Here is a 25,909-nt window from a genome sequence, read left to right on the forward strand (position 1 = left end):
TCTGGTCCTGAGTGGGCTGTGGAACGTGTGGCATGGCTGTGCTTATCGCCTGTGAGCCTGCTGGTATGTGAAGAATGTGACCCAAGGGAGGCCAGGCGACCCAGGGAGAAGAGCGGAGCGAGCGCGGAGACGTGCCGCCCGCTCGCTCCTGATCAGTCTCACCCGCACAAACCACATTTAGCTTCAGGTTCAACAAAGATTGGAGCCTAAACCCGTGAAGGCTTTGGCAGAGAAAGTATACGAGCGTCCTTCTCGTTAACTCTCTATCCATACATTAACTCCGCCCCTCTGTTTTTGTCGCAGTGTAAACTGTTGGAGTCGAAGCTGGAAGAGGAGCCGGTCTTTACGGAATACGAGCAGGTACCCAAGAAACGGAGCAACTGCGTTCTCACCACGGCGATGCTGCCTGAAAACACCGAGCGCAACCGCTTCCGTGACGTTGTTCCGTATGAGGAGAACCGCGTTGAGCTTGTGCCCAACAAGGAGAACAACACAGGCTACATCAACGCTTCACACATCAAGGTGAGCTTTTAATGTCCTGCTTCCATGTTATCATCACCGGCGGTCAGAGGGACGGCAGTCTGACATTTAACATCACTGACCTTGACCTTCCCCCAGTGGCGTGACCTCTGGCTGACCGTGTCAGGGCAGTTCAGGAACACACCTAAGTGTGTGAGCTCTTCAATCAAATTCCTTGATCTTTTCAAAACCCACTTCTTCTGGGGCAATTTCAGGGTCAACCTTCATTTTGACAGACAGGCAGACGTGACCGTCGCTCCAGAGATTTAACCTTGCTGTTCACTTCCAAAACCCAGTGAATGATTTGCTAATTCAGGTGCACAGCCATTCAACTCTGAACACACACACACACACACACACACACACACACACACACACACACACACACACACACACACACACACACACACACCTGAATTAGCATATCAGCTTGTGGCAGACCAGGGAGAGATGGAAAATGTGCAGGTTCAGGGGTCCTTGAGGACCGGATTGAGAACCCCTGACCTAATCAGCTCTTCCCTACATTAGCACCCTCTAGTGGCCTCCCAGCTCCATAGCAAGATGGCCATCAGGTCAAGTCACAGTTGAGCAAATCGTCGGTGGCGATCAAATGTTTCCTTTCGTCTCTTTGTGTTCTGGTCAGACAGGATTTCCATTGATCTCAGTCTTCCAGTGACATCACTAAAGGCTTGGTTGTTGGAGGTCGTAATCATTGGCCTTTATTGCCCAAAAGGACCATCTCTCAGGGGAAACCCTCCAGGGGTGGTCACGTGACCTATGACCTTGTGTCTCTGTGAAGCCGATGAAACGTGGTTTTCAGCTGCTTCACCGCGGCATAAGTGTGACGCTGTGAACGCTCCGCTCATCTTTGTTGTGGTCATTTTGAAAAGGAACAGAGTGAAATGATGAAAGGACGCCAGTTTGGTTCTTTAAATCTTGTGGAATTTCCAAGAAATGTGGTTCAAACTCCAAACCCTCTTGAGTCGAAGCGAGTGGCTCTGGCGGCGCCTCTGTTAGTGAACCTTCTTATATGGTGGCCATGAACGGTCACCTATTCCGGGCTAACCCTCTTACTTCCTTATCATTTGAGCGAGCTGCCGCAGAACAAAAGCTGCTGTTTATTCCCGCGTCAGCTGCTACTACCGCGTTGGCAGTCACAAGGTAGCCCAAGCCGTCATCTGCTCGTTATGTAACACTGCTGCTCCGCCTTCGTGGTTTTTCTTAGGTGATGATTAGAGGGGAGGAGTGGCACTATATCGCCACCCAGGGGCCACTCGCCAACACCTGTGCTGACTTCTGGCAGATGGTGTGGGAGCAGGGAGTCAACGTCATCGCCATGGTTACTGCTGAGGAGGTAAACACATGAATGTCTTTCAGTCTGTGTTTATGAGGCCTTGAAACTCACTGCACGTGTCGCGGTTGCATTGCGTTGATTTTCATTTAGGTAAACCACGCTAACAGCTTAAACCTTAAATTCCAGCAACATGAGCGAAGTGTCTCAGAATGACTCCAGGTGCGCGTGTTGCATCATATGCATCACACTCTTCTAGAGATTAGACCTGGAACGTATTTTTTCACATGTGCGGTGAGCAACACGCAGCTAAAACATGATCTGTAGACGTCATACCGGCAACATTAAATAATTAACACCTTTTACTGGAGTTTCAATGGCTGCAAAAAAGTCGGACACATGCAAAATATAAATGCAATGTTTAAAAACCATGTCAATCTTTGGAAAAAAGTCATGACTTGTCCAGTTACAAGACGTCACTTTCTGCTGTTCATGTTTCTGAATGCTCCTTTCACTAATCTCACATGAAGCTCTGTGACTCACAGATGGATGGATGGATGGATAGCTTTATTATCATTGTCATTATAGCAATGAGATTGCCACACTCACATTCCACAGACAAACAGCAATTAATCCACAATTATTACTTGTTTAGCGTAATAATGGCACACATCAGAATTAAGACGACATTGTTTATGTGCACTAAACTTGAAACAGTCCGTTTTCCAAATTGAGGCGATGTGAGTGTGTGGTAGCCGCTGCAACTGGATTCGCGCCGCCTGCCAGCTTGGGAAGAACGGGGGCCTGCCGCGGGGGGGGGGGAAGTAAGGGGAAAAGCTGGAGCATGCTTCAGTCCATGTTTAAGTCAGTTTATTGTCTTTGTGGGTTGAGATAAGAATGGAGCCGAATAATCTCACCAAGGCCTGAATAAATTCCTCTGGAGGTAAACAGTGGGCAATTTGTCCTTGAGGCTAGATAAGCCTGGAGTGTTGTTACTGAGCAAGTGAAAAACTTTAACAGTTCACTTGAACAACCAATCCCAATTATGAATTAAGAATATTCCCAATTATGAATTAAGAATATTCATCGGCCTCCGAAACCTTCAGCTTCAACTGCAAGGCACGCATCAGCTCCAAGGTGTCATCCAATTTGCGTCTGAGTTCCCAGATGCAAATTACAGGATCTGGATTATAAAAATAATCCCACAAAGGAAACACTGATGGTGAGTTTATATGTATTCATATACGAGGTCTATTAGATAATAAACCGACCCTTTTATTTTTTTTTTTTAACTATATGGATTTGAATGACGTGCGATTACACCAATCATGCTTGAACCCTCGTGCGCATGCATGGGTTTTTTCACGCGTGTTGGTGACGTCATTTCCCTGTGGACAGGCCTTGAGTGAGATGTGGTCCCGCCCTCTCGGCTGAATTCCTTTGTTTCACACGCTGCTCGAGACGGCGCGCGTGCTTTATCAAAATCTTTTCTGGACCTGTGAGGAATATCCGAAGTGGACACTATTCGAGAAATTAAGATGGTTTTTGGTGAAAGTTTAATAGCTGATGAGAGATTATGGGGTGTTTCTGTCGTGTGTAAGGATCTTCCCACAGCAGCGGGACGTCCGTGCCAGCGCTTCCAGGCAGCCGTCGGCCTGTTTCGACCTGAAAACATTCTAATTTAAGGCTTAATTCACCCCAGGACGTCGTGAGAGAACAGAGAAGATTCAGAAGAGGCCAGCATGAGGACTTTATGTGGACATTCCACTGTTTAAGGACATTTTGTAATGAAAGACGTGCGCGGCGATCTGTGTGCGCCGCGACAGGAAAAACACCTCCGTGTTGAAAACATTTGTAAAATTCAGGCGGCTTTTGATGGCTTTCAACAAGTGAGTAACTGAGAAATTGTTTAACAGCTTCGGCAGTTCCAACTTGCCCGTTAGGTTTCCAATGGAGGTGTTTTTCCTGTCGTGACCCACGCGGGTCGGGTCCGGCCCGACATGCGACTCTGGCCCGCACGTTCTTTCATTACAAAATGTCCGGTTAACAATGGAATGTCCCGAATAATAATAACTCCTCCATGCCGACTTCTTCTGAAGTTCTCTGGTTCTCTGACGACTTCCTGGGTCAACCAGAGCCTGAAATGTGGAAGTTTTCAACTTGAAACGGCGAGACGCTGCCGCCCTCAAAGCGCAGATCGCCGTCAGGCGCCGTGGCGCGTCCTTACGGCGACACTACCAGACCAAATCTCTCATCAGCCGTTAAAATTTTACCGAAAACCAGCTGAATTTTCGAATGGTGTCCACTCAGTTGTGCCTTACAGTTTTGAAAAAATTGATCAAAACAAAGCAGCAGTCTCTGAGCCATTCCTAAACAATGAAAAAACGAGAGGGTGGGCGACTCCTCACTCAAAGACTGCCCACAGGCGAATGACGTAACCGACAGGCGTGAAAAAACTCTCGCATGCCCAGGAGGGTTCAAGCATGTCTGATGTAATCACACGTGATTCAAATCCATATGGCTTTTGAAAAAAATAATAAGGTCGGATACTTTTCTAATAGACCTCGTATTTATATTTTATGTATTATAAAACATTCATCACAAAGTGTGCTTTCAGGGAGGTGCTGTTGCTTGACATCTGAAAGTTAATGAAACAAAATGCATACACACAAACAAAAGCACCAAAGTCAAAACAACACTGTCAGAAGGTAGCATGTGGAATCATTGAGACGCGACGCAACTGAAACGTAAATACACACGTGCAACTGTTGCTTGTGCACGTGTGTCTGTGACGTGCACGTGCCATGTGTTTCAAGTTCTACCCCTCTTCCTCTGTTTGTACCTCCATTTATTCATCTTCATCCTCTCATCTGTCCAGGAGGGTGGCAGATCCAAGAGTCATCGCTACTGCCCAAGCTGGGCTCCAAACACAACTCAGCCACTCACGGCAAGTTCAAAGTCACCACCAAATTCCGTACCGACTCTGGGTACTACGCCACTACAGGGTTAAAGGTCAAACACCTGCTGTCTGGCCAGGAGAGGACGGTGTGGCACCTGCAGTACACCGACTGGCCTGAACAGGGCTGTCCTGAGTACGTCCAAGGATTCCTTGGTGAGTAGGATCTAGAGGTGGGCGATACCGGGAATTTTGGTATTGATCCGATACCAAGTTGATACAGGCCCAGTATCGCCGATATCAATACCGATACGTTTTCATATTTAAGCTTCATAGATCCAAAGGATCCAAAAGACCTAGGATAGAATTTCACCAAACATTGTATGTGACAACAAATACGTTATTATCACAATCAACATTTTTGTTTAAAAAAAATCACCCAACACAACTTAAAACAAAATCTCCTGAGGTAGAGGGCTGACAAACCACAATACAAGGGTGCGCTGCTCCATGTTGTGTGACACAGCGCAGCGCTGTTCTTACAGACAGAGACTAGACTTTGATGAATCTGTGTGCGCAGCAGTCAGTGCGTGCGGGAGAGAAAAAAAGCATGAGTATCGATCTTTTTACACGAGGATCGTTCAATATCAATACCAGCATTGGTATTGATATTAGGATCGATCCGCCCACCTCTAGTAGGATCCTCCCCAAACATCTTCTCTTGCTTCATCACATTTATTCTGCAGCGTCTATGACTGAAACATTCTTTCTTTTGTCTGTTTTTCCCCCAAACTAAAAGAGGAATGGATGAATCATTAAAAAGAAAAACAAAGTCAGTTGAATTATTGTTTGTAAAATCTGGTTACAGTGATTAAAATCACAAACTGGTACAGGTCAACATGACACGATCAACTCATGTTATCAAAATGCAATGTTTGCTTGCGAACACGCTGAACAAGCTAGGTTTTCAACCAGCTACATGCTAACTGGCTAAGCTAGGTGGCTTGAAAAGTCAGTGATCCCGCTCAGTGTGCTGCTCTTGTTGGAGCGACATCTCTGCTATTTTGGCGTTGTGGGATAGATCGCCGGACTACTTTTGCATGACCCTGTGCTGAATTTGCCGACATGAAAAGATGCTGCTGGATGAGTGTGAGTGTTGACTTACGATCATTTAGGCGTAAAAACACACAAGGTACACAAGTTCTTGTGCCAAATGTCACAATTATCTGGGAACTGCTTTTTGCGCAGGAATTCATCAAGCACGTCGGCCACGGGCGTGTACTAACACAGAATACACAAAAACTGTGTAGAACTTCGGCCAAAACAAGAGCGTCCACTTTTAGCTTGTCATAAGCTAAGCTAATGGCGCTCGTGAGAGTGTGAAGTCAATGTAGCAACTGAGCTAAGATAGCTGCTTGGCTACTAAAAGTAAAGTTACTTGAACCATACATATTTGTACTACAGTAACTAGTGTACTCTTACAACTGACTCCAAACTAAATAATTTGCTTTTAGAGCAATTTATAGTGTGAGCAGGTTTTAGAATATTGGCATATTCACAGCTAACTGATTGTCACCTCGAGACCGTTAGCTAAATGATTAGCAGGACAGACAGCTGCTGAATTGAATTTTCACCACAAGCAGCAGCGAAAGCTTTGGAAATGAAAGATAAGATTATTCCTTGAAACAAAACCAGACATGTCCAGCAGGTGGCAGACACATCTAAGGTATCTATATATAGTAGTGTTCAGAATAATAGTCGTGCTATGTGACTAAAAAGATTAATCCAGGTTTTGAGTATATTTCTTATTGTTACATGGGAAACAAGGTACCAGTAGATTCAGTAGATTCTCACAAATCCAACAAGACCAAGTGTTCATGATATGCACACTCTTAAGGCTATGAAATTGGGCTATTAGTAAAAAAGTAGAAAAGGGGGTGTTCACAATAATAGTAGTGTGGCATTCAGTCAGTGAGTTTGTCAGTTCTGTGGAACAAACAGGTGTGAATCAGGTGTCCCCTATTTAAGGATGAAGCACCTGTTGAACATGCTTTTCTCTTTGAAAGCCTGAGGAAAATGGGATGTTCAAGTCATTGTTCAGAAGAACAGCGTAGTTTGATTAAAAAGTTGATTGGAGAGGGGAAAACCTATACGCAGGTGCAAAAAATTATAGGCTGTTCATCTACAATGATCTCCAGTGCTTTAAAATGGACAAAAAACCAGAGACGCGTTGAAGAAAATGGAAAACAACTACCAAAATGTATAGAAGAATAACCAAAATGGCAAAGGCTCACCCATTGATCAGCTCCAGGATGATCAAAGACAGTCTGGAGTTACCTGTAAGTGCTGTGACAGTTATAAGATGCCTGTGTGAAGCTAATTTATTTGCAAGAATCCCCCGCAAAGTCCCTCTGTTAAATAAAAGACATGCAGAAGAGGTTACAATTTGCCAAAGAACACATCAACTAGCCTAAAGAGAAATGGAGGAATATTTTGTGGACTGATGAGAGTAAAATTGTTCTTTTTGGGTCCAAGGGCCGCAGACAGTTTGTGAGACGACCCCCAAACTCTGAATTCTAGCCACAGTTCACAGTGAAGACAGTGAAGCATGGTGGTGCAAGCATCATGATATGGGCATGTTTCTCCTACTATGGTGTTGGGCCTATATATCACATACCAGGTATCATGGATCAGTTTGGATATGTCAAAATACTTGAAGAGGTCATGTTGCCTTATGCTGAAGAGGACATACCCTTGAAATGGGTGTTTCAACAAGACAATGACCCCAAGCACACTAGTAAACCAGCAAAATCTTGGTCCCAAACCAACAAAATTAATGCCTCGCAGATGTGAAGAAATCATGAAAAACTGTGGTTATACAACTAAATACTAGTTTAGTGATTCACAGGATTGATAAAAAAGCAGTTTGAACATAATAGTTTTGAGTTTGTAGCGTCAACAGCAGATGCTACTATTATTGTGAACACCCCCTTTTCTACTTTTTTTTTACTAATAGCCCAATTTCATAGCCTTAAGAGTGTGCATATCATGAATGCTTGGTCTTGTTGGATTTGTGAGAATCTACTGAATCTACTGGTACCTTGTTTCCCATGTAACAATAAGGAATATACTCAAAACCTGGATTAATCTTTTTAGTCATATAGCACTACTATTATTCTGAACACTACTGTATTAAAAGCCAAGCGGCCTCTGTGTCCGTGTGAGTGAGTGTACCTTCGATCATGGAGAAACTAGGGAGAGCTGATGTTTGCTGTTTGGTGTGTTTATGTATTTTGGGTCAAGGATGAACGCAGTGAAAACAGAAAGTTGATAGGACTAATATTTTGGGAGAAATAAGGGATATTAGGTAACATCCATTGTGAACAATGGACGTTGGTATCACCATTAATCAGTCCCTGGTAACCAGACGAGCTCTGAACAAAGGAAATATCTCAACCACGCCAGTTGGTAAACATGACATCAACTAAATGTGCCAAATAATAAATACAGTTATTCACAAAACTTTCTAATTTGAATTTCCTGCACTTTAAGTTAAAATAATTATAGAAACTTTGCATAATTTATTATCACCCTTGAAAAATGTCAGCTACCTATTTGATAAATACGACCCAGTCTAGAGCCCGTGGATCCCCACAGACAGGGGGCTCGTCATGTAAGCACTGATTGGAGCAATCGACATTGAAAATCGTGCTATAATTCGGGAGGCAATTGTTTGTCTAATCCCCCCCCCCCCCGGTCTGAATGTCACTGGCCAAAATCTAGATTTATTAATTTTTTTCACAGTGATTTCTATGAAACATAGCTCACATATGGAGGAGGGTGCTGGAATTACACGTGGGATCAAATTTGCCAAAGATTAATCACTGGGGTCACCTGTACAAACTTCTCGATTTTCGGTTGGTGAATTTCTAGCAAGGTCAAACGTCCCAAAAGTTAATCACTCAGGTTCACAATGATGGTATAAAATGTCAAAATAAGTGTTTTTCACTATGATTGCACCAAATTTAACACACATGTACGTGAAATTGCCTCCTCCCGGTTCCTTTTGCTGATTTGTACCTAAGTTGTATGTCGATGAAGGTTCACCACAAAACCGCCCTTAAATTATTTATTTTTCTACCCAATTTGAACCATATGTGGCACACATTTCAGTTAGAGGTCAATCTTGGATGACGGTGAAGGTCAGTGGGGTCAAACGTCAGATTGCTGTTCCTGCCCTTCCTGCCTTCATGCCCGTGACTACTACTACCTGGAACTCTGTAGCAAAAAATGCTGTTGTTACAAGATGTGTAATACAAATCCAGGTAATCTGATTGTGAAGGACTTCAGTTCCTGGAACTGCACTTAACTCCCTTCCTTCCCACGCAGCCTATCTGGAGGAGATCCAGTCTGTGAGGAGACACACTAACTCCATGCTGGACACCTCAAAGAGCCTGAATCCTCCCGTGGTGGTGCACTGTAGTGCCGGCGTGGGTCGCACTGGAGTGGTGATCCTCACAGAGCTCATGATCAGCTGTCTGGAGCACAATGAGGTGGGTGGATGTGCGCCTCACATGGCCCGAAGTGAGGACAGTCCCTTCTAAAATCCAGGCTGACAGTTGACGGACTTCTGTCTTTGTCTTTCAGCCGGTGGATGTTCCCACCATGCTGTCTGAGTTGAGGCAGCAGAGGATGCTGATGGTGCAGACCATCTCTCAGTACAAGTTCGTCTACCAGGTCCTCATTCAGTTCCACAAGAACTCCCGCCTCATCTGAGCCAAAGACCTTTGACCTTAGCTGACGCAGGAGCTTGGAAGCAGGTGGTTGGAAATTGGACTTTGAAGTTTTTAGGAGGACTTGAGACCAGAACAAACAGTTTGTGTACGCAGGAACTTTTGGAAACAGGTATGAGAGATTATCTTGACAAAAGTGACAGATTTGTGTTGACAGCCACATCAAAGGAGGAAAGATTTTTTTTTTTTGTATAAAAAAGAACCATTTCAGTTAATTGATGTGCTCAGATCCCCTCGTGGTTCTGAGTCGAGGAACCGCTCCGTCTGTTCGGACGTTCTTCCTGTCGCTGTTGAACGGCAGCTCTTTGCTTTTAGGTGGGAATGCGTTTGTCGGTTTTAGTTGTCGGCAGCATTTCTTCATTTCTCAGTTTCAGTCAGAAATGACATTATGCTGCACGACCAGCAGGTGGCAGCAGTATTGTTCTATTTCACTAACTCTGAAAGAGTTTGCGTTTTTTTTTCTAAAATGTTTCTTTATGCTAACAGAGTATTGATTATTCCATCAAATATTTACTTTAACATTTTAACAAATGTTTATTTTTATTTATTTCTTTTCACATTGTTGTCACCTTTTTTTAAAACTGCTGCCAAACACGTTGTTCTTCTCCGGAATAATGTTTTCCCCCCGGTTTCGACTGAATTTTTGAAACTTTTTTCCCCTTAATTTTCTTTATCAGATTACCTGAGAATATTTTTTATAACAATTACTTGGTTTTTGAATCTTAGAGCTCAAACATTTCTTAATTAACAATAAATAAATTGAAGACAAGAAGTTAATATTTTAATTAATTGTTTTCCAGACTCAGATTAAACGGTAATGTATGTGTTTGGGCGCTACTGTACCGTATCATTGTGCCTTATTGAAACACGGAACACTTGGTAAATATCTCAAACTGCGGTGAAATTCTGGACGTCCTACGTGTTCACTTTTTACCTCCAGAGTCTCTAGAATGGAACGAAAGGGGTGACTAATTCTGATACTCTGACCCGCATCCAAAAACCCATCAGACTGCAGTCCCGCCTTATTCCTCAGTCATGTTTAGAAAATTGTCCGATTTTTTATATTTCCTTTTTAAAAGTTTTTTTTTTTTTAATCGCACAAAGCCAGCCATGTTCAAAGTAACTGTACATATTGGAGAGGTGAGAACAGATTACTACAAATACTATATGGTTTGTTTTTTGTTTTGACTTGGTACCTGAAAAATACACATCATCATAAACTATGCATGTATTTTAATATTTCTGTATATATTCTCAGATAATTCCAAGCTTTTGTCATCTTAACATGTTTAATTGTTGCACTTGTGTTCTCTTTCTGACAGTATTGTCTGTCTTGTGTCATTCCACTTATTTTCATCTATTCATTTTTCTGCAATTACCCGGGTTGTGGTGGCAGCAGACTAAGCAGCTCGACCCACACTTCCCTATCCTCGGCGAGACCACTATAACTCCTGGAGGGGAGATGTAATCCCTTTCCAGTGTGTCCCGGGTCTTATGTGGGACCTCCTCCCAGTAGGAGGTGACTGGAGACGATCAAATGGCATTCTCACCAGATGTTTCAACCACCTGCCTCACTTACAACATCAAACTATGTCTACATACAACCCCTGGCAAAAATTATGGAATCACCGGCCTCGGAGGATGTTCATTCAGTTGTTTAATTTTGTAGAAAAAAGCAGATCACAGACATGACACAAAACTAAAGTCATTTCAAATGGCAACTTTCTGGCTTTAAGAAACACTATAAGAAATCAGGAAAAATAATTGTGGCAGTCAGTAACGGTTACTTTTTTAGACCAAGCAGAGGAAAAAAATATGGACTCACTCAATTCTGAGGAAAAAATTATGGAATCATGAAAAACAAAAGAACGCTCCAACACATCACTAGTATTTTGTTGCACCACCTCTGGCTTTTATAACAGCTTGCAGTCTCTGAGGCATGGACTTAATGAGTGACAAACAGTACTCTTCATCAATCTGGCTCCAACTTTCTGTGATTGTTGTTGCCAGATCAGCTTTGCAGGTTGGAGCCTTGTCATGGACCATTTTCTTCAACTTCCAAAGATTTTCAGTTGGATTATGATCCGGACTATTTGCAGGCCATGACATTGACCTTATGTGTCTTTTTGCAAGGAATGTTTTCACAGTTTTTGCTCTATGGCAAGATGCATTATCATCTTGAAAAATGATTTCCTCATCCCCAAACATCCTTTCAATTGATGGGATAAGAAAAGTGTCCAAAATATCAACGTAAACTTGTGCATTTATTGATGATGTAATGACAGCCCCTTTACCTGACATGCAGCCCCATATCATCAATGACTGTGGAAATTTCCATGTTCTCTTCAGGCAGTCATCTTTATAAATCTCATTGGAACGGCACCAAACAAAAGTTCCAGCATCACCACCTTGTCCAATGCAGATTCGAGATTCATCACTGAATATGACTTTCATCCAGTCATCCACAGTCCACGATTGCTATTCCTTAGCCCATTGTAACCTTGTTTTTTTTCTGTTTAGGTGTTAATGATGGCTTTCGTTTAGCTTTTCTGTATGTAAATCTCATTTCCTTTAGGCGGTTTCTTACAGTTCGGTCACAGACGTTGACTCCAGTTTCCTCCCATTCGTTCCTCATTTGTTTTGTTGTGCATTTTCAATTTTTGAGACATATTGCTTTAAGTTTTCTGTCTTGACGCTTTGATGTCTTCCTTGGTCTACCAGTATGTTTGCCTTTAACAACCTTCCCATGTTGTTTGTATTTGGTCCAGAGTTTAGACACAGCTGACTGTGAACAACCAACATCTTTTGCAACATTGCGTGATGATTTACCCTCTTTTAAGAGTTTGATAATCCTCTCCTTTGTTTCAATTGACATCTCTCATGTTGGAGCCATGATTCATGTCAGTCCACTTGGTGCAACAGCTCTCCAAGGTGTAACCACTCCTTTTTAGATGCAGACTAATGAGCAGATCTGATTTGATGCAGGTGTTAGTTTTAGGGATGAAACTTTACAGGGTGATTCCATAATTTATTCCTCAGAATTGAGTGAGTCCATATTTTTTTTCCTCTGCTTGGTCTAAAAAAGTAACCGTTACTGACTGCCACAATTTTTTTTTCCTGATTTCTTATAGTGTTTCTTAAAGCCAGAAAGTTGCCATTTGAAATGACTTTAGTTCTGTGTCATGTCTGTGATCTGCCTTTTTTCTACAAAATTAAACAACTGAATGAACATCCTCCGAGGCTGGTGATTCCATAATTTTTGCCAGGGGTTGTATATTTCCTGTATGTTTTCTCTGTTATTTTCCTCTGTGTCCTGTTTGAAGCTGCCCATTTCCTTTATTATGCAATAAAGTCTTATTTTCTTTAAGAAGGGAGCTCCAGGATCTCTTTCCAGACACACACACATACACACACTGAACCAAACCTCACGGAAAATACAGTGAAGAATAAAATACACACCCAGAATGTCCTTTGAGACTTTCCAGGTAGGAACAGGAAGCAGGATGGGCTTCCAGAACCTGTTAGATGTCATGTGACTGGGTGCCTTGTATATGTTTAACACTGGTTGGGGTAAGGCCGGATTCTAACGACGTGCCTCTGCCTGGCTGCCTGAAGTTTGCTTGTTCACTTGCTCCATTATGGACTCAAACACCTTCATGGTGTCAGATTTTTACGCTCAAGTGTCAAACTGTGTCCTTGACCTGTGTAAAGTGTTATTAATACACAATCGTATGAATCCATCAACATATTTAAAGTCTCTCAATTTAGTGCATATGTATGAGTTATGATGGTGACCCTGACCTACTTTTAACTAGGTCATAGAGTGCTTACACGGGAACTCATGCAAGAGTTCAGAGGGCATGTCTTTGCCATCTCAAAGTGACACCGAGATGCATTGATGACACCACAGCTACAAGGTTTTCACTACAACCTACTCATAACTAGGTCACACAGGTCACGTACAAAGTTGTCCAAGATTGTGATACAGAGAGGACGTCCATCCAATATGAACGTGATACCTGAAAGCACTGAGTTATTGTGGTGACGAGGGGTGCGACAGATGCTTCTTGTTTCAGCTGCAGAAATGGTACAAAGATAAGTTCAGTAAACAACCTGTTTATTACAGGAATATATACAGTCAACCCTTCAATTCTGCTGGGTCATCTCATTCCGCAGCTCCGTCAGGTAGTGATGGTCCTTCCCATGAGCCACCTCCATTATCGCCATTGCCTACACAGAAAAACACACAAGGTGATAACATTTCTCTTTAACTGGTGTTGGCTGAGTCACTGTGAGTGTAATGGCACCTTCTTCAGGGCGCAGAGGCCCGCGGAGCGTCTGTCCAGCCCCATGTAGAGCCGACCCAACTTCAGGTACATGGAGGACACGTTGAGCGAATATGGCGGATACAGCCGACTGCACACATCCACAACAAACGTTCAAAAACCGAAAGTCTGTGTAATGACAATAATCCTGAGCTAGCATGAGTCAATGAACTAACGTTCACCGTAATCACAATATTGAAGAAGGCAGCCGTACTGTAGACGGGGGCGAAAAAGTTTGAGAACATTCTCCTCTACCATCAATAATGATACATTCAGAATTCATATATTTCTTTGTTTCTGATAAAATATAAGTTGTAACAGTTGGTGTTATTATTGATTTATTACATTTCATTTTGTTTTTTATGTATTTAGCCTTATGGATTCATTAGCTAACAACCTATTTGCTAAAAAATGTGCTGTTGGCTTGCTCACATTTTTTGTTCTTCCAGTACCTAGCTTCAAGTGCTAGGTACCTAGGAGGTTATTTCATACAAGAATTGCATTATTGTTGGCTCTCCTCACATTTCTTTTTGCTCCCGCACCCTTCAAATACCTTATTTTTATGTGTTAGCTACCTAACAGGTTGTTTTTTTTTTTGTTTTTTTTTGGTCGGTACCTAACTTAATGGATTAGTTGGACAAACAGGCTATTTTCTGTAACAATAGGTGCTATGATTGACCGTTATTATTAGTAGGTGATATTGTTGGCTGTTTTTTCTCCCGCTCTTTTTCTGTACCTAGCTTTTTTGGGCTATTTACGTAACAAGCTAGTTAGTTGCTACAACAATATGCATTATTGTTGACTTCATGGTTCTTAGCTTTATTGGTTCATTAGCTAACAAGCTAGCTGTTACTAGAACTGGTGTCCCTGTTGGCTCTCCTCGTGTTTTGTTTTACTGGTACTTAGCATTTTGAGTTGTTCGCTAACAAGCTAGTTAGCAGTAGGTAATGGCTGTTCTCTCATTTTATTTTTGGTCTTTGCTACTGATATAGTGCCATATTCAAATCAGGAGTTGCTGTTATTACGGCACTGATTGTTATTTAAACTGCCAAAAGTCACGATTCATGCACAACCCTGACCCTAACGATACGTTTTGAGCTTGAAATTCATCGGCTGTCACCTGTATAGTTTTGATACCACAATGTCCTTTATCTCGCAGTAATCATGGTGGTTCGTTACTGGATGCTGTACGAAGTGGTGGAATACTCACAGGTGCAAATGAAAATATGGCCAGGTCACAAGTGGGAACCAGTTACTGCAGAAATACTTGGAACTGCAGCTGTACTTCACACTGTTATCTCATGTTCTGCTTGAAACAGCATTTTAACTAAATGCATGAGTTTTGTAGCCGATCTTGCAGAAACTGCAGGGATCTGTTCCTGTTTGGGGACTGTGGCGAAGGTGACCTGGTACCTGTAAGGTTTGATGATCTTCTCGCCGTAGCTGATAGCTCCATGAAAGTCCTCCATGAAGAGACAAACCCCCATAGCCTGGTACATCATGTGGAGCATGTACACATTGGAATCATCAAAAACAGTACCCATCTTCTCCAGGCTCTGTTCGCACATCTCCAGTAAGTCACTAGGGGGTGCCACAGAGTCAAGGATGTAGCAACGTATCAAAAATTAAAACGCTCACACAAGTTACTGTATTGAAGAACCAATCATTCAATCAACCAGGGAACAGTTGAGGATATATTTCTTGTGTTTGAAAGCTCGAAACTCTCTGATGGTGTTCCTGGCATAGCGCGCCATGTTGCTGATGACCTTTGGCTCGATGAGATCACTTTGCTTACACGTTTTCAACTTCTCCTTGTCCTGTAGGAAAGAATAGGTACACTATTATTGAGCTTTAAGTAACATTTCAGAATGTTCAAAGTCATTCATGTGTTCATTAAATACCACGTTTCACTTTTGGCATACTTTTCTCAGTGGGGGTCAGTCCCCATTTGAGACAAGCTATGCTAATTACCTCTGCTAGCAAGGTTACATTTTCACCATCTTCTACTTAATTTGTTGATAGGATTATTCAAAAATTAAACACAATGTGATGAAACGGTTTGTTGTGGATGTGCAAAACAACAAAATGCAGAGCGAGCACAACAGAATAATTAAAGTGATATTCATGACACTGGCAAAACATTAGGACAGAACATTCCATAGGCTTGAACAAAAGGTTTGAGCGAGAATGTTTCTCAAGTGCTACTAAATATTTCAGCATAGATCCTTCAGCTATTAGTTTGTTTTTCCGAGATGTGCATTCTTTTCTTTTAAAGGAGCTATATGTAGGATGGATACCTCGTGTTTAGAATTGGTACTGCAGTCCAGATATCAAATACTGGAAAGAACTGTCTTCCAAAGACACAAAGCTCACAGAGATTGTCAGGTCGCTCTTCCTCCAGCATGACTGATAGCAATTAATGTTAGCATGTGTTAGCATGACCGCACGTTTGCCAGCACTGGTCAACTGTTTCTCAAATACTTGATGCCTTGTTACCTCGACGAAACGTGAACCGATTGTTGAAATGACTTTAAACACCCGTCCCATTAGTAACCATGATAAATTAGTTAATCTTAGCTGTTGGTCAACTGAAATTAGCCAATTTAGCATTTATTTCGAAATCTTTTAGGACTTGAAATGGTGTCCATCTTTCAAATACCTCTCAGATACTAACCCATGTTATTTTAGGTCGGGCTGGATAGTTTGCATGGCTGAAAAGCACCATTTGACTGCTTTCTAATCTGGCAATTTAGGGTGTTGAAATTCTACAAACTGCGATAGTGGGAAATGGGCAGTGGGTGGGTTCAAATAGGCTAGAACATCCAGTGGTCTTCCTGTAGCAGAACAGAACATATCAAATAAAAATATGCAGACTGCGGCTAAATTTTCTTAGCTTGAAGTCTTCTATATCGGATGACATAAAAATAACATATAGCTCCTTTAATGTTTACAAGTGCACTTCTGGACAAATGATTAAGGGGTGGAGCTAATAAATGAAACATAGATCTGTAAAGACTTTGCTTAACTGTAAAATTCATATTTTTGGCCTCAACAGAACAACGGTCTCTTAGTCAGTTTACGGCGTCTTACTTTGGACTTGGTTTGACATTCCTGACATTCACAGGTGAAGAAATACGACTCTCTCAGCCTGGCGTTTCGGTCAACAGTTGGATAAAGAACATCGATGTAGCTGATCAGCACCTTGAATACGGGGGGAGGCACCAAAAACATGTTAATCTTCTGAAAAAATACCACTATCACACAGCTCAAAGGGTCAGAGGTCACGTCAGGCACTTGGTGATGGCGAGCGGTCGACCACCTCTGACCGTGTGCGTCAAGTTCTGTTTAGACTGACGATCACAGCAAAGTGAAATCTGGGGTCAAATTTCTCAGCAGTAACTCTGCTCATCCATAATTCTGCTCAAATAATCAAATGTGTGTCAGTCAGGCGTCCACAAGGTCATCATCCATGCACACGTTAAACCCCGCCCCCATCCTCACTTCGTCTCCAGGCTTCACTTCCTGCACCGCCCGCACCTCGGCCACCGTCCCGTTATATGTGACGATGGTGTTGGGAAGACAGCTGTGGTTTATCAGCGCCGCACTGCGACCAGAGACAGACCACGAACAACATCACACAAAGGAACAACTTTTTCCTCACAAAAGTGACATGACGGTGACAAAATCACTTTATTCTGACGAGGTACTACAAGAATACTGCGTCAGAACTGTGGACGCAACTTTGTTTGCAGAAGATGCTTGACACACAACACACTGGGGCTGATGACTTTTCATGCGTTTTGTGTTTTCCCATGCTCCCTGAACTCAGCATGCCCCTCCTCCTCGGTCACACCTGTGCCGTGTCTGGACTCGTTAGCGGCTCCCTGGCTGCATGTTCACAGTTTGTGAGTTGTGGTGTGTTTTGACTTTGTTTATGTATAATGCTGATGTTTTTTTTTTCTGAGGTTGTTAAGTTCTCCTGCTTCATGCAGAGCAGCACACGTCTGGGTCAAACTAGAACCCTGTCAGGATGTGAAGGCATCCGTGCTGAAATGAGTTGGACTCATGCACCTGTAGATGTGCTGCAGAAACACGTGAGTGGACATTTCCCTTCTTACTCTGGGTAGATGGCAGTCCCCATGTGGGACAGTTCATCGTCCTCCACAGTGAAACCGTTACAGGAAACCTGTCAAAGGAAATGCAACAGCAGTAAAGTGGCTGATGGGAAAATAAGAACAGGTGTGAAGTGTAGCAGAGCTTGAACATGACTAAAAATAACCAGAATAGAGTTTTAGAGCACAAACATCTGTGCACAACATTTGGCATTTAAAATGTTTGTTGTTGTTGCTCAGATTCTGCGTGATGAAATATGTAAATGTAACTGATGGTCATGCAGATTAAATGAATCAAACGTCACACAGTTTTATTTATGTGCCCTGACGTCAGGTTCTGCACACGCACACTCAATATCGACCTGGATGAAGCTGCTGGTGTTAGTGATCCTGTCAGCATGCCGGGTTCAGGCAGCCAAACCAGAGTCACATTAAACATCTGACTCAAAATCCTCTGTGCACAAAGTTGGAAACTTCTGGAAATGAACCTGGGCCAAATCAGAATTCAGCTAGTATATAAGATGCAAAGTTGTTGCACGATTCCAGAAGTACTTTTTATATTTATAGAATTTCTGTGTGTTTGAGAAATAAACCTCGAATCATTTATGAGAAGACCATTTCCAGCATCGCCAAGCAGCTTGGATCAAACTCAGAAGTGCACAGCACTTTTCTAGAATTGGTGGTTTGTGTCAGAAGCACAAAAACTTTTAATTTTGTCCACCTTTGCAAACTGCATGTAATATGTCATCTGCAGCTTTTTCAGATAACGTAACTCTCCTCCTACTTCCTAGTCATCATGTCATCACTTCCTGGTGGTGGGGGGGTGGTGGGGGGGCAGGTTGGAGGCTCGATTTTTAATCATTTGGACTGGTGTGTGTGTGTGTGTGTGTGTGTGTGTGTGTGGGGTACCTGAGAGAAAAGTGTGAGCAGATCTTTGTGATCGGGGATTTCTAAATGTTTGGAATAAAAGTGATGCAGTGCAGCGATGTGCGCCTCCTGCAGGTCTCTCTTATCATTGTCCATGTCGTCCACATCTGTCCCACAAAACACATCATTTAAGTAACAAAGCAGAACTTATTTTTTACCCCAAGGTTACAGCTTTATACACTTGGTGAGAGACATAAAAGGAGACTGTAAAATTAAACATTAGGGGCGTCCCGAGACGTATGGAGGGGCGTCCCGAGACGTATGGGGACGCGTCCCCAGACCCTTGCTTCAGTATCGTTTTACTGTCTCCCGGTCCGTATCCGTTTGTCCTCGCCTCTCTTCCGTCACGCAGCTCTGCGGGCAGCGGCGTTTGTTACGCCGACGTGCTGCTGTCGTTTAAAAATCACTTTTTAAAAACCTTCAGCTCTTTTTTTGAGCACTTTATAAAGTTTTGTGTTTAGTGAGAACGCCTGCTGATTATTTCAGCTCAGGCTGATGACATTAACTGCTGCAGCACTCTGAAGTAGAAGAACACTCTGTGATGTGCACACAGCTGCCAAGGTGACAAAAGAAAAAGTGACTGGGTTTGTGTTACTCACGTGACTGTAACTCTTCTACCAGCAGGATCTGCTCAGATGCACATCTTTCTTTCTGTGTTTTCTTTAACAAAAAAAGCAAAAAAAAGAAAATAAGATAGAAACAGGCGGTTCTCAAGCAGGAGGTAGCATCTTTCTGTAGGCAACCTTTTTGGCGAGGATTCTGGCCACCAGCCGGGTTGCTTCTGGCGGGCACCACTTCTCTCCAAATGCCATCATTGCTGAGCACTCCAGCTTGTGCATGGCCCAGTCACCTTTCTGTCACGTGCACAGAAACGCACAGATAGGATTGTTTATGATTATGCTTCATTAATTTATAAAACCTTTAACATTTTATAAGGATACTTGACACCAAACACGAATTAAGTCTTAATGAACTGTTAATTAATGCTTATTACTGCATGAACTAACATGAACAGTTTTAATAATCCACTACCAAAGACTTTAGTTAACACTCAATTAACTGTTAGTAAATACTACTACATTAACATGAATAAATGATTATAATAATAATAATTACTAAACACATTCATTAAATCTTAACTGTTAATTAATGCTTTTTACAGCACCAGTTAACATAAACAGTGTTAATAATCCACTGCTAAACACGTTAGTTAAGCTTCTGTTAAGTGATGGAGCACTATTTATTAACTAACATGAACATGTAAATAAATGATTACTAAATGAATTCATTAAATCTTAATTAACTTTTAGTCAAATATTGCTGCATTAACTAACATGAATAATGGTTACTGAAGTAATTGTTAATTAATGCTTATTACTGCATCAATTAACATGAATGGTGTGACTAGTCCACTGCTAAACATTTTTAACTATTAGTTAAATATTCAAATCACTTCCTTAACAATGAACAAAGTTCTTTATTATTCTTACTAAATATTGCTGCCTTAACGAACATGAATGAATTATTACTAAGCACATTTGTTAAATCTTAATTAACTGCTTATTACTGCATCAATTAACAAGAACAGTGTTAATACCCAATACTAACCACATTAGTAAACTTGTAATTAACAGTTAATGCAGCAATATTTATTAACTAACATGAATAAATGATTGCTAAACACATTTATTAAGTCCTAATTAGCTGTCAACGTGTCTGCGTCCTTAATGTAAAGTGTTTCCCAAAAACCTTTGGCATAAAGTATAAAATGAATTAGTTGGGTTTGATGAGTCAATGTCCCATTAATGACACAAGACTGCACAAATACACAATACTTCTAATAAAATCTAATATATTTGAAAATAAATTCAGAATATATTGTATGATCTCGTATCAAGTCACCCAGTTTGAGTTTGGTTATTAAACATTATGGCTTCTCTTTTAGCCTTTTGTATGAATATAAAAAGTTAAAATGACGGGATGACAGAATCTTGCTAAACAAGGTAAGGTTATGTATGTAACAGTTTCTTTAAAAACATGATACAAACTTGCACAATATTTTATCAGAACAATTTTAAAATCATGCAGCTTATAAAGTGAAAGCAAATCTTTCATCGTCTGTGTGTGTGTGTGTTTTTTTTAATACATTAAAATCTGAATAAAGTTTCCCACCTGACACTTCACGTTGCAGTAGAACGCTTTCTTGCACTTCTTACATCTGGCCAAAGCCTCCTTCCTGTAAATCAGAGATTTACAGCATTGCTGAAACATGACAGGAAAATCCCAATTTTTCTCGGATCTGCAGGAACCAAATGGCATTCCTGCTAAGCGCACAATTTCACAAAAACATTGGAAGCATTTTTTTAAACCCGTTTAAAAGGGTTTATCCATAAACCGGTTTAAAATCAGATGAAACAAACATGGATCAGAATCTCCTGTTTAAACCGTTCAAATCTGGTTTTCATATTGATATTAGTGTTGAACTCGTTTTCGGAAGGTGTCTATTTGTGTTTTTATTGCAGCATCTTGTGTGTCCTCCCAGAGGAGGAGGAGCAGCCTGCCGTAACCGATAGCAACAAGGATCATTAAAAAAAATTCTCTAGTATAAATAGAGTTGACCTTTTGACGGACCAGCTGCCTGCCCATCCAAACACCGCAGCGCCCTGAATGTCCACCAGTGGAATTCTGACCCATTTTTGAGGGTCTAAACAAGCTTCTTAGTTGGCGGGGTCAGCGAGGTGAACACGCTGCATGTTAAATGACCTCAGGCAAGTCAGACGTAAGAAGTGGGCAGATAGTCAACAGTTAGGCCCAGTGACACTTTCAGAGAGGTGCATCCTGGGAAGTCTCACGACTTGTACCTTGGCACTTCTGGAAAACCTGATGGAATATTAAGGCCACCTTCCCAGATCCTGTAAGGTTTTCCGAGGTATGGGCAAACTTCCAAACCATGACCATCCGGGATGCATGTGAAAGTGAGAGTAGGGCCAGTTGAACAAGTAGCACACATTATGTCAGCTTTATTTAAAATAAATAAAAGGTTTGCTTGTGAGAATCATCTGACTTCATATTATCTATCTTGCTGTGTTTGCATGCAAATCCTAATTCCTCACCTCCACTGCCATTTCCACTATGTAAGATACGTGTTACATCAAAATGTGGCAACACACAACCTTTAACTTAGCTGAATCCAACAACGGATGGGACTCAGTCTCAACGGGACTTAAAACCAATACGTCACAACCGCTAATTTAGAGTTCATTGTAAAATCAATAAAGGTCCAGGCTCTAGTGTGTGATGCGCTGTCTCACCCTCAAGCAGCATGGCGGGTTTCCCAGTTTGTCATGGCGTCTGGTTGCTGTTTACAAGGTAACAGGACCGTTCCACATGGCACTGTTTTACTACAATCGCCCACGATCCAAAAAAAGTGTAAAAATGGGATGAAACTGCTTAATCCAGTTTGCCTCCAAACAGGCTGTCTTATAAAGTGCAGACCTGGCAACAGGCTGGCTTATAAAGTGCAGACTTGGCAACCAAACCCCCCCCCCCCCCCCCCCCAAAAAAAAAAAAAAACTAAAGAAAGGAGCTGCACCCTCAGCCAGACATGAACAAAAACCACAACAAACTCTGCTTTGGCTTCAAGTTTTTTACCCCAGTGGAGCACGATTAAGCAAGTTTCAAGCCGTAGTCACGACAAATACCCTGGTTAAAAAAGTTTGAGCATGATTGACGTCGTTCAGGCTACGAATATCTGGAACTTTATACGTACTATCAACGATTTAGAGATGAAAGTTTTGAACAGTTCAAAAACTGGATTACGATATCAAATCTGGTGCTGATGATGTCCGTACCAAGTTTGTTCAAGATGGACAAAGATGGATCAAGAAGTTACTATGATGCTTTGAAACACAACCCAATTTGATATTCAGGATTAAATAGGAAGGAACGGGGCTTTGTGGAATATAGATTTTGAGCATAATGGCGCTATTCACCCTACTGAGGTTTCGAATTTTGCAAAATCTCAGAGAGGTGTCTGCACAGTGAGACGTCAACAACATTGACATGCTCAGATAACACTGCACATGAACAACAGCATCAGCATCACAAGGTAAAACTCCATATATTGTGCCTAAAACTCTCGTGAATATATTATTTAGGTTTTTAGATGTTGTTTATCTGTTATTTTTAATGGGAACTGCTGTGAGCCGCGATCGCTTCCTGTTCTTGTCATTGTGGTGGAAAGTGACGTTTGCTCTTGAACGCTCTGCTTATTGTCCTTTACAACATTGTTTGTTCCAAAGTAATATATATATAAGATGTCTGAAATTTGGTTTGCGTTTATGATGTTCCACGCCGGTTGAAGGTAGCAGAGACGGAATATTTGGAATATTTGTTTCAGCATCTCAAGCAGCAGTCTCTTATAAATGTTATGAAAGGCATAAAAATGCACATTTTGGTAGTATAATGTCCACTGCAATTGTCGTCATGTGGTTTCTCCATGTTGTTTTGATTGCAGCGCCTCTCTGGCGTGCAAGGGATTCTGGGATATCGCAGTAGGGTGAATATAAGACGGTCAATCCTTTATTTGAAAACTAAGGAATAAAACAGTGGTTCCGAATAGTTATTAAAAAAAAAAAGGCACCCAGCAGGATTACATCTTAAAAGTTCTGCGTCTCCCCCCCCACACTTAAAAATCCTGGATACGCCCCTGTTCAGATGCAGCAACACTTGATTTGAAGTGTTTTTGAGGAATGAATTAAAAAGCCAGCTGGTGTGAGGTTGTCAGAGTTGGTATTTTATTTATTTATGGATTTGTTGTTTTTGGTCCTTCCTACCTGCTGAAGCAGAAGTCGCAGCGCCCCCCCCTCTCTGTGACCGACAGCACCGACGCGAACGGCGGACAGCAGAACAGCAGCTCACCGACTTTAAAGCCTCTGTTGACGCGGAGACCGCGACCTCTTCCCGGACTGTCGAACCTCTCCACCGCCTCCATCCTTTCTCCTCGGACTCGGGCAGGACGCACACGCTTTTGTCCGGAGGAGCGCCACCCTGTGGCCGACACATGTAATGACACGCTTGTACCGATACACATTTCCAGTCGGATTTTTAGGCTTTTTCACACTTTTTGCTGCTAACATTATTTTTTATTTCATGCATTTAAAAGAAAAAAACATGTTGATGATGTTATGAGCCATAATGGAAATAAGTGCTTGCAGTTAATAGTTTATTAAAATATTATTGTTTTATGCAATGCAAAAATAAACAAATTATCCAACCAATTGTATATTGATGGAAAGTCGAAAATGTCACCTGTTTGAGGTGACCTTTAACCCCAAATCATCAATGAGTGGGAAAAGTGCATCAACACTGACATGATGAGACATGAGAAAGGACCACGTGGACGCCCCTCGTTGATCAGGAAGAAAAGGAAGAGAAGAAAAGCTCTCTGCTGTCTCCAGGACATTTACAGCAAAGATTGCACTGATCTGAACACACAAACACACCTGCTGATGCTGGAAGAAGGTCAGTGCTGATCTCAAGGAACATAAGTCTCCAGTGTGAAACCTTTTATTGCCATCTAGTGGTGAGGACAGGAAATGTCCGAGGAGTTGATCTGCTGTACACTTTCTCTTTCCTCCTTCAGCATCACTTCGAAAATAAGATGTTCTTTTCGACTTATGTGGAGTTAATATTTCTGCGACACCTTCTGTTGTATTTTGGTGACTTTTATTCTTTTTATTTGTTTTCTGTTTTTCTTGATAGTGAAGTAATTAAAAATTGTCGTCACTGCCTTTGGATGTGGAGAAATAATATATTCTGGAGGAATTAAGACCAAAATAAGGTGATAAACACACAAGAGAATCCAAATAATGAACCGAATGAAAAATGAACTACAAATAAAGAGCCAGCCGTTGCTTTGCATTGGCAGAGTCTGCCACCGTGTGGCTGTTACTTGTAACTGCACCCGCCCTGCTGCACCATCAGGAGTTTGTATGTTTGAAGCTGATGCTGCTGCAGTGACCAACCTTAAAAAATATAAACCCACACAGCTGCAGTTTTTATGATGGAACTGTTTTGTGCACACCTCCTCCAGTGTTACACTGTGAAAGTGGGTGGAAGAAAACTGTGTGCACCACAGACGTGCACCGAGTTTCCAGTTCAGATTTGTTGAGTTTTGACTGTGCAAACATGCTGACCTCTGTTCAGGTAGCTACAGTGACTGTCCTCACAGCAGAGCAGAAGTTAACCAGAATAATGTGAATTTCCAGAATTGTGCAGGAAGAAACGTGAAATGGCTAACGGGGCTCTGGTGAAACAAGAAGTCCAACAGTGGATCAGGTGGAGGAGGTGATGGCTTCCAACCCAATGGCTGTGAAGGCTGCACCAGGTCCTCAGACTCAGATTGTCTGGGATTTCCCAGCCATCGGGCCAGACTAGGGACCTGTCAAGGACCGTGTGTTTGTCGTCATGCAATGACATTCTGATGTTAAACAAACACATGCACAGGCATTTCTAGAAGAGACCATCTTCTTTGCCACCGTGGCATTGCAGTGGTAACAGGAGGATTTTGAAGTGTTTGTTGGCGGCAAAATGGAGATCCAGTCTCAGTAAGTACGTATGGTGTAAGCGGGTCACCGTTACGATCTGCTGGTCAGAATTAAAGCTCCTGGCCATCACCAGTCTGCTGATTCTGGTGTCTAAAGGTGCCACAGATTGAGGAACGCTAGAACACGACCGCACCTTTCCAGAGCTGATGCTCCCTCAGGCCAAGATGAAATATTTTATAAGTGTGCAAACAACACTCGTGCAGACGTGCACGCTCTCCCTGTGCATGTGTGGCAGCCTGACGTGCACAAACCGCTGTCTCAAACTCATCTGTATCTGAAGGCTTTATCCAACCTCGCCCCACTTTGGCCTGATTTATTATAATTCCATTTTTCCAGTCTTTCAATTGAAAGATTTGTTCCTCCTCAATTTTTAATAATGTGCAAGCAAGGGAGGCATGTCCCAGGGAGATTATGTGCTCGTCTTTGGCGTCTCGTCTT

At 42.1% G+C, this 25,909-nt stretch overlaps 2 protein-coding genes across 2 annotated transcripts in view; one reads left to right on the top strand and one right to left on the bottom strand.

Moving 5' to 3' along the window:
• Positions 1 to 10,722, top strand: part of LOC117503175 (tyrosine-protein phosphatase non-receptor type 14-like) — a 51,815-nt gene extending 41,093 nt beyond the window's left edge. Inside the window, 6 exon segments of the mRNA XM_034162368.1 lie at positions 304 to 522; positions 1,745 to 1,873; positions 4,689 to 4,716; positions 4,719 to 4,922; positions 9,096 to 9,259; positions 9,354 to 10,722. Of these exon segments, the coding sequence (XP_034018259.1) occupies positions 304 to 522; positions 1,745 to 1,873; positions 4,689 to 4,716; positions 4,719 to 4,922; positions 9,096 to 9,259; positions 9,354 to 9,482 (873 nt within the window). The 3' untranslated portion in view covers positions 9,483 to 10,722.
• A 2,873-nt stretch (positions 10,723 to 13,595) lies between these two features.
• smyd2b (SET and MYND domain containing 2b) overlaps positions 13,596 to 25,909 on the bottom strand; it is a 31,407-nt gene continuing 19,093 nt past the window's right edge. The window contains exons 5-16 of the mRNA XM_034161911.1: positions 23,699 to 23,912; positions 21,036 to 21,099; positions 19,607 to 19,717; positions 19,463 to 19,523; positions 18,846 to 18,970; positions 17,943 to 18,010; positions 17,326 to 17,428; positions 16,915 to 17,025; positions 15,521 to 15,641; positions 15,238 to 15,412; positions 13,807 to 13,915; positions 13,596 to 13,729 (exon numbers count right to left, since the gene is read on the bottom strand). Of these exons, the coding sequence (XP_034017802.1) occupies positions 13,646 to 13,729; positions 13,807 to 13,915; positions 15,238 to 15,412; positions 15,521 to 15,641; positions 16,915 to 17,025; positions 17,326 to 17,428; positions 17,943 to 18,010; positions 18,846 to 18,970; positions 19,463 to 19,523; positions 19,607 to 19,717; positions 21,036 to 21,099; positions 23,699 to 23,912 (1,346 nt within the window). The 3' untranslated portion in view covers positions 13,596 to 13,645. The remainder of the gene's footprint in view (positions 13,730 to 13,806; positions 13,916 to 15,237; positions 15,413 to 15,520; positions 15,642 to 16,914; positions 17,026 to 17,325; positions 17,429 to 17,942; positions 18,011 to 18,845; positions 18,971 to 19,462; positions 19,524 to 19,606; positions 19,718 to 21,035; positions 21,100 to 23,698; positions 23,913 to 25,909) is intronic.

Source organism: Thalassophryne amazonica, chromosome 21 (assembly GCF_902500255.1).
Source record: "Thalassophryne amazonica chromosome 21, fThaAma1.1, whole genome shotgun sequence".
NCBI lineage: Eukaryota > Metazoa > Chordata > Actinopteri > Batrachoidiformes > Batrachoididae > Thalassophryne > Thalassophryne amazonica.